This window comes from Alligator sinensis, unplaced genomic scaffold, assembly GCF_000455745.1.
Source record: "Alligator sinensis unplaced genomic scaffold, ASM45574v1 scaffold39_1, whole genome shotgun sequence".
Classification (NCBI taxonomy): Eukaryota; Metazoa; Chordata; order Crocodylia; family Alligatoridae; genus Alligator; species Alligator sinensis.
The window spans coordinates 1,050,310-1,059,454 of NW_005842299.1; the positions used below are offsets into that span (position 1 = coordinate 1,050,310).

The 9,145-nt window shown below is 41.1% G+C and overlaps 1 protein-coding gene across 1 annotated transcript in view; it reads left to right on the top strand.

Annotated features, from left to right (window-relative positions):
* Window positions 1–3,360: 3,360 nt before the first annotated feature.
* The window catches only part of PLSCR5 (phospholipid scramblase family member 5), a 20,943-nt gene continuing 15,158 nt past the window's right edge, over window positions 3,361–9,145 (top strand). The window contains exons 1-2 of the mRNA XM_014522089.2: window positions 3,361–3,532; window positions 7,976–8,127. Of these exons, the coding sequence (XP_014377575.1) occupies window positions 3,520–3,532; window positions 7,976–8,127 (165 nt within the window). The 5' untranslated portion in view covers window positions 3,361–3,519. The remainder of the gene's footprint in view (window positions 3,533–7,975; window positions 8,128–9,145) is intronic.

Genomic DNA, 9,145 nt, shown 5'->3' on the forward strand with positions numbered 1-9,145 from the left:
TCTACCCTGGGGGTCTTTAAAAGGAGGCTGGACAAACATCTGGCCGGGGTCGTTTGACCCCAGTACTCTTTCCTGCCACGGCAGGGGGTCGGATTAGATGATCTCCTCAGGTCCCTTCCAACCCTATGAAACTATGAAACATTCAGGCCTATTTGTCACCCTTTTACTCACGCGGGCTCGGCTCACTAAGTTTCTCGTTGGCCTCCTTCAGGCGGGGAGCCTCCAGGAAAAGTGGACAACAGATTCCTTGGGACAAATAATAAAAAATAGGGATGGGAGTCCTGGCCAAAGGTTCAAAACAAGAGTGCCAAGGGGAGACACCAAGCAGAACACACCAGACAGCACCCACTGGCCCTCAAATGAATCCAAGGAGCCAGTGGACGCTGACCAATGATACCCTGCTTGGAGATGGGCAAGGAAAGTGGCCCTGTAGTCCCCAGGACCCTTCTGGCCAGAGCCTCCTTCCTGGTCATGTACATGGCCAGCTTGACCAGGTCCAGGCGGGGGCTGACCAGAAGATCCTGGGCCTCGGTGTGGCCATGGATGTGGAGTGCATAAATAAAAAGGTGAGGGGGAATAGTGCAGCTGGAACCTCAGCACTGACAGATGTCTAGGCCCCCACTTTAACAAAAAGTGCTTTACAAAAAGATTTACTTAAAGTGTCTTGACTTAGAGTGCCTCCCCCCACCAACCCAACAGACGTTCATTCACCTGTTGGGTGGGGGGGTGGAAAATCGAGCCTGCCTAGCAAGCCAAGGAGCCATCCCTCTCCCCAGCTGAGGAGCTGGCCCTCTGGCCCGCCCCGCCTCGCCTCCGCCTGCAGCTCTGGGGCTGTCAGCTGGGAGGGAGGGGCAAGCCAGCAGCAGCAAGCTGCTCCTTTCACAAGCTGCCAGTTTGCCCAGCCTGAGCTGGAGAAGAGGGTGGATCAGAGCTCCCCCACCTTGCAGGACTGGCCTGGCTCCCCCCAGGACCAGTCCACTCCCCCCCCGCCTTTAGCTCAGGGTGGGCAAGCTGGCAGCTTGTGAAAGGAACAGCTTGTTGCTGCTAGCTTGCCCTTCCCCGCTCTCTCCCTGATGGCAGCCCTGATTGCATGAAAAATGAAACCTGGAGAACACAAGCTCCCTAAGGCACTCTAAAGCAGGGCACCTTCATCTAATACCTCATCTGAGGAGGGTTCATTTTTCACATGATTGGCCTCTTCACTGTATCATGGCATGGCTGTAGAGCACTTTCAGGTGCCCAGTCATACAAAAAATGTAACTTTTGTCTGTGCCCTAAATGACACCTGTCAATCAGAAGAATTTCTGAGTACATTACAGATTGCTTTTGTAGAGATCACCTGTCCATTACCAAAATTCAGCTTCCTCTGATATGAAATATGGTGGCTATTCTAAATGCTTGCCAGTCAGGTTTTGGAAGGAGACAATGTGACACATAATTTGGTCATTTGATATTGCAGGGAGATTTTAAGTAGGTGGGAACTGATACTGGAAAATTCCATCTTTCAAAAGAGAGAGAAAAACAAATATTTGACCTGTTGTGGCCCCCAAAGAATCCCCTAGTATCTTCCATACAGTCAGTTTGACACATATTTTTACTTCTCTTTAAACGTATTTTAGGTGATTGAAAAAATCTTTTATTAAATTTCTCTTTTTTTCTTTAAACTTAAGATGTTGTATTGTAGTATAAAGCAAATTCACTCCCATTTTACTATGCGAGTTTCCAAAAAGTTGTGCAGGAATAATATTCTAGTTAGCAAGCAAATCTAGTTGATATATTTAAAAAACTGATTTTGCACATAGAGTAGCAGAATTTTTATTTTGTTTTCTGGGCACTGGAGTAAACTTTTCCTACCATGTTTCAAGGCATATACGGGAATTTGGCACAATGTTCCCTGAAATGAGTTTGAAAGATTGCTTAATGCTTTTTGTCAGGAGCTTTTCCTTTTCCTGTTTCTTCAAGCAGTTTAAACTGTATTTGTATTTATTCTTTGGCTCTTCTACATTCTTCATTTGCATATTAATTGTAGGTTAGTATGAAGTCTATACATCATTTAAGTCTGCCTTAGATGAGGCCAAAGCTTGGTCTTTTACCTAGGGATGAATTTCACCTGCTGGAAAGACAGAAACCCAAACAAGCCTCCCTCCCAATTCTATGGATTCAAGAGTTTGCGATAATCAAAAGAAAGAATTTATTTACCAGGGAGTGTTTGCGGTTACCGAGATGGCTTGGCTCCACTTCTTTGTCTTGCATTCAGCACCATTTATCTGCGTCACTAAGGCAGCATTATGCTGTCTAGGCTTCTCCCCAAAATGTAGCAAATTCTCCAGTGAATGACTGATAAATTCCCAGGCAGCTTTGCAAAGCTGAAATCTGCCACATTACATCGGCAGTTTGAAGCCAATATGTTTACTACTATGATTAGAAGAATAATGGCCACTAAACATCAGCCTGAGCTTGTGTATGTGGGTATGTGGAAAGGTGGGAGCAGTTCCTGCCTGTTCAGCAACTTCTCTGAAATGTTAACACTGTGTAAATCCTTTTCAAGCAATAGGATATGCATGAATCTAAGAGCAGAATTTGGCCTACAATACTTTAATTCTCCTGACGCTGTGCATAGACTGTACCACTTTAGCAGTCATGAATCATGTCTGTCTACAGATCACATGTGCATTATCACCATGGCGACTTAGGCACCTGAGGTAGAAATATGAGCTGGTAAATCAAGGTTACTCTTGCTCACTCTCGCTCGCTCTCTCTCTCTCTCTCAGTGCAATGCAGGTGATAATTAGTATTATATTTAGACATGGAGTTAGCTTCATCTTAAGCAAAATCTGCAATATTTTCATCTATCTAAACCAGCTCAAAGATTTTACTTGCCACTGCAGATCATAGACTATAAATGGAGGGCAAGCAATTTTCTTAATTTCATTTGGAGGAAACATCTGTGGCGTAGGCAGGTAACTGCTACAACTGTAAAATAAATAAAATAGAAAATGCTGAATATGTTTTTCTGCCCTGAACTATAGAAATGTCATGGGTCAAAGAACCAGTCAGTCAGTTCCTTTGCCCTTAGTAGACGTCCAGGGACCATAAAACATTAAATGCAGAATTACAGTTTCCCTTGCAGAAGATATGAATACTTATATATCATGTGACAGAATGTTAGATCTCACCCATATGTTTAAGCCAAAAGGCACATTAAAGTTTATTGTTTTATCTTTGTGATATGACTTTCCTGTTTCCATTGGTGCAAATGACTTTAAAACGAATAATGTTTTTCTTGTTTGTTAGCGTCATCTCCCCCTGTTGTCCACTGACCTAAAATGCAGCATTCTGAAAGATGAGAAAGGCAATGCATTTCCTCCCAGTTCTTTTGTAAGCTGACATGAAGTAGACAGACACCTTCTGAAGTTTTGTGCATGCTGTGCTCTCTCTCTCTCATTTTTTCTTTGCTGCAACAAGAAAAGCCTTTTCTTTTAACCTGGCTTCCTTTGAAGAAGTGACTCAGGCAGCTTCATGGCCTCTCAAGGTAAGTGCACGTATAGTCTGTATTTTTAGATCATGTTTACAGAAAACTACAGTCTTGTGAATTTCAGCAATCAGCAGTGTAATGAAATGAGAATTGCAGACTAAAATCACATCATCCAAACAAGGTGGTTTTGACTCTCTAATTTTTCAGCACATGAAAGGCTCCTAAAGAGGATAAAATCTAAAATAGACTGTTATTTGAATAAAATACATTGCCAAATGTAACACTGCACTCAATCTGAGATTTGTGTATTCATCTATCTGTGCTTGTATGTATCAGCATAGTTAGCACAGAATGCATGAGAAGGGCATGTACTGATTCCAAGGTTAACATAATTTGTGCCCACCTCTTCCATGTTCTACTTTGAAAATACTGTGTCAGCAGACTGTTCTCATTTTCAACACTGGACACAATCCTGTTACAATGTAGCAAAAGAAATCACTGAAGATTAATTTAATTTAGTGAGATTAGCTATGTTTGAGCTCATTCTCGTCATGTCTTGTCTTTAGCCCGAGCCAGCTGGGATTTCAGAACTACAGGTGAACATTGCAGTCAGTTAATCTAAAAATCCTTCCAAGTCCCTTTTGCACATGCTACCAAATGATACAACTAAACAGAAAGCACCAGAATTTGGCTGTCCTTCACATTCTTCCAACTCTACTACAGTCACCTTATAGAGTTTCATAGGTGTACTGGGAGCAGAATTTGGCCCAGGAAAGAGTTGAAGCAGTTTGATATTTAGGTTTGCTATAGTGGTTCCCCATCTTTTTCCTAAAAATATATGCATCATGATGCCAAGTATGTTCTTGAACTCCAAGCAGATTTTTAAGGCACTGTTGTTTTATGTTTTGGGGTCATATTCTTCTCTTGGTGGGTAAGGACGTGTATACCTCTACAGATGTTTTAGAGAAGAGCAGTAGTTAGCAGAAGCAGCATAGCCCTCAAGCATAGACTTTCCACAATAAAAGAACATAGTAATATACTTCTAGATAGAATCGGTATCTCTACAAATTATGATTATGTAGTGCACTCTGTTTATCATAAAGGAGTTTCAGGTTCAAATACCATAAGTCAAATAGAAAACATACATATACATTGGGAAAGCCTCAAAGTATATTACGTGTTCATTAATATTTAATAGATTTCCTATTTGATTTTTTGAAAACTTAAATTTAACTAGCAAACCTGAAGTCAATAATTTTTCTTATTATTCAAGATTAGTACAAGTATATAGCCAATGAAGCTTCTTGGCATTTCATGTAACAAGAGTTACAGCAGTAACACTACCCTATGAGGTAAAATGATACTGAAGAAGGTATAAAATATTTATGACAGGGTTATACATATTTTAAAAGCCAGATACAAATTCAAAGGGGTTATATCTTCTTCCTGTGGTCTCAGACTTTGAAAGAAAGCAGTAGCTGCAAAGATAAATTAAGATCAAAATATGATTAAACTATGAATCAGCGACACTATGTTCAAATACTGCTAAAGGATCTCATTTAAACCCACAAAGGCACATGAAAACTTCAGATTTAAAGCCAAAACTCTTTCAGGAACTAAAATCTCATTGTACCTAAGCTTTATCATGCAAATGATAGAAAAAGATCTTTTGGGGGGCCTTTGCATTATCTAAATACACAGACTTCATTTAATCAAAAGGGTTAAATTATTTATAGACAATAGGCTTCATTGGGCACATTTATTTGTGCAATTAGCATGGATGAATAAACTCCGGTGCAGTTTGCACCCGAGTTTATTGCTCCTGGGCACAGCATTTACATGTGCACCCAGAACTGCAGCACATTGAGCAAGGGCAGTGCAGTCCTGGCTAGCAGAAGGCCAAGGGGGTTAACCTGCCAGCGTGGAGCTGCTCTGCCCTAGTTCAACATGCTGGTGGGGCTGGCTAGGGCACGACGGTGCTACAGTGCAAGGCTAGCCAGCAGGCAACTTCCACACTGTAGCACCCTTGTGCTCCAGTCAGCCCCTGTCACTATTGACATGTGCATTGCTGTGAATTATATAATTCTGCCATAGCATAGTACTCGTGTCAGGCAGTACTATTTTACAGCGGAGTTAGTTTACTCTGACCTAATAGTGATGTATGTTTAGACAGTGATACTTTACTGCAGAGCTAATTAGTCAACTGTACAGTAATGTGCATGTATGGATGCCCCCATTGTGTTTTCACTTATACCAGTATAACTGGTGTAACTTTCCAGAGTTAATATATATGCACTATTTGAAGGACCAGTATCAGAATCAGGCTCATAGAACATTTTTTTCACTGCTATTTCCATGACACCATACTGATTTTATTAGAGACAAACCTGCAACCACTTACTATTGTAAGTAGTTTCAGTACCTTAAATAGTACTCAAGGTAATGAGCAAATAATGTCAAATAGTGTTTCCAGGAACAGGCTGAAAGAACACCCATTGATGAAGGCTGTTTCCACTTAGTGTAACTTTATTTTTTCAGTGGAGTCACACTACTGAGGCTATAACTATTTTTTAAAATCAATATGGAGAATCATACATGGCAAAAGCAGTTTAGACCTGTGGTTCTCAACCTTCTTTGTACCAGGTCCCATTTGTAAACATCGGTGGCCAGTCCCAACCCAGTGCCCTTCACTCCCAATCCACTGCCCCCTGCCCCAAGCCTACTGCTCACATGATTCCAGCTGAGGACTAACCAATGCAAAAAGCATTACTATCACTTCCCATTTTTTATATAATAGTCCTGGTAAAGCAGCCCACAATTGCAACTCGTGGTTTTTGGTTTTGTTTTGCAACTGTAACACAGAGTTCACTTGTATTCCTATCCTCCTTGGGAATGAACTTTTCATAGAATCATAGAAGTCGGGTCGGAAGGGACCTTGTAGATCTTCAAGTCCGACCCCCTGCCTGGGCAGGAGAACTGGGCTCAAATGGCCCCAGCCAGGTAGGCATCAAGCCGCTTCTTAAAGACCCCCAGGGTAGGAGCCAGCACCACTTCCCTTGGAAATTGGTTCCAGATCCTAGCCGCCCTAACTGTGAAGTAGTTCCTATGGATGTCTAATCTAAACCTACTCTCCAACAACTTGTGGCCGGTATTCCTTGTTATCCCAGGGTGCGCTATGGGAAACAAGGTCTCCCCCAAACCCTTTTTGTTATGTATCACAGTGTATGTATATATTATTGTTGGGCAGTTTATGCCCATTTGTTCTCATGTCAATACTCTCCTGTTAAAAAATTGCTCATCTCTCCCCCTGCCCCACCCTGTTATTTATTTATAAAGCATAATCCCTGTCTTAATGCCCCCCCCCCCAGGTGTGGGGCAGGGGGTGAACACGTGGGGAGGGGGTGCATGTGTGGAAGATGACGGGAAGCAAGCAACCCCTTGCATGCTGCAATTCTGCCAGCCTGCAAAGGAAGTCACGGTTTCCCACGTTTTTCTCCTTTAAAGGAGAATCCATTTTTAAAGTTTGTTGATCCTTTTTTAAAGTCTGTTCATGACCCTTTCATATATTCTTGTAACCCATTTTGGGTTGTGGCCCACTGGTTGAGAAGCACTCATTTAAAGTACCTTATAGATAATTCATTTTCTTACTAAAAAGTTATCTCAGATTATATGATAATACACATGTCCTTTAAGTCTCATCATGCACCAAACAATATTAATGACATTACATGCCAAGTCGTGTCAATATATTAATTTGGAACTCTAGCTTATTTCCTTTAGGAAGAGAATTGATGACAATTGGTTATCTTTAATGCAATCCTGTTTATTCAACAAGAGAGTACAAAGTCCTGGTTTTTTTTCTATTCCTGAACCTGATAGGAATCAAACATGGCACACTGTTCCAATCCTGATTCCAGTCAGTGCTGAGCCCAAAAGCTCTTTCTTAGCTTGTTCTCAAAACCACACAACAAGTGCTTCCCTAGCTGTCCCTGCTGCTTTTTTAACTCCTTCCCTGTGAGTTTCTGTGGTGTTTTTCCTGTTCTTATAGATACATGCTTGGCTCAAATTAACTCTCCAGTCTCCTGCATTTTGTATTCAGCCCCTCTACCTATGCAGCTCAGATTCCAGACTGGCCTTCCATATGGCTTTGAACTCTGCAAGCTTCAAGTCTCATATTTTATAAAATAGAGTGAAAGCTTCTGGTGTTTATCCTGGCTGAAACTGGGCAATAGCTGTCTATGAGGCTGAACACAATAGTGTAATGCACACATATATACTCTTTTTCTCTCGTTTTGTTCCTATGCACATAATTGTATGTGTATATTTTTCAAAATACTGCAAAGAGACACCATTCCTGCAAGCTTCTCAGGTTTGGTATTCTCAGTGAAGGCAGTAACTAAATGAAACATATAGAGAATATATAGTCATCTAAGCAACATGTCATCATGTGCTAATCATCCAGCTTAATCCTTCATTAATGGTTTTTTTCCCTTTCTGCAGATCCTCAAGGCCACCCAAACAAAATCATTCAGGATTACCTTCCTGGTTCTTCAGACCATCCTGACCAAAATAAGTCTATTGTACCAACAAGTGCCTGGAAACAAGCATCACCCCCTCATGACTTGCCTCCTGGCCTGGAATACTTAAACCAGGTCCTGTCGTCTTTCCATAGATTTCTTCAATAGCTTATGCTTATGGGGTTTTTTTTGAATAACTTCAAAATGAGTTTAGAATTGGAAGAAAGGCCTGCCCTATGTTAATGTTCTTCATTCATCCCTCAATAAGTGAACACAGCAGTTTTCGTTTCCCCCTCCTCTTCCACAGGTCATTATTTCTCTTTTTTCCCCTTTATTTAGTAAAGGCCTGCTTCTATAGAAACCACTACCAAAATTCTTATTCGCCTCAGAGGGGTGTAAAACAAGGCTATGTGAGGTGGGACTTTCATTTTTCATCCCATATGCGCACATATGGAATAAGTGTAGACTGTAAAGGGAAAATAACTATCTGCTTCTTTCTTACCATAGCAGACCCATTAAATGAACGCACAGTAATCTCCTAATCTGTGGGAGTTGAGATATCAGATAACAATATGAAAACATATTTGGCAAATAGGCAGAAAAATAAAAAAAACAATAATCAACTGCTATCTTATAAAATGAGTAAATATTACTCTCTCTCTTAGTTTTAGGTACCAGGATCTCTCTTAGATTTCTATGGTTATAAATCACATGCAAATTGTAGTATCCTATATTAAAGGCTTATAAATTGTTCATAATCTTCAAAATATTTCCAGGAATATATCTCTAGGGCATATCTATGTACAGGACAGAACTTAAAGAAACATAGGACTGGAAAGGACTCAAGGATCATCTGCTCCAACCCTAAACTAGTTCAGGATGTGCTATTTTTAAAGCACCCTAGCCATATGTTTATGTCGCCTCTTGAAAGCCTGTAGTGAATGATATTTACATCTTCCTGGGCAAATTCTGTAGACTGCCTCATTCTGTTGGAGTATGGTATAGTGTTCAGTTTTGGCCAAAAGGGCTTTGTGGGCTTATTTTATTCTTTTTTTGGATGGTGTAAGAAGGCTACCCTACATGAACAACTGGTGCCTCCTGAGACTGGGGGGGGGGGGACGACACACCATGGCAGGGGGGAGTGGAAAAGCCC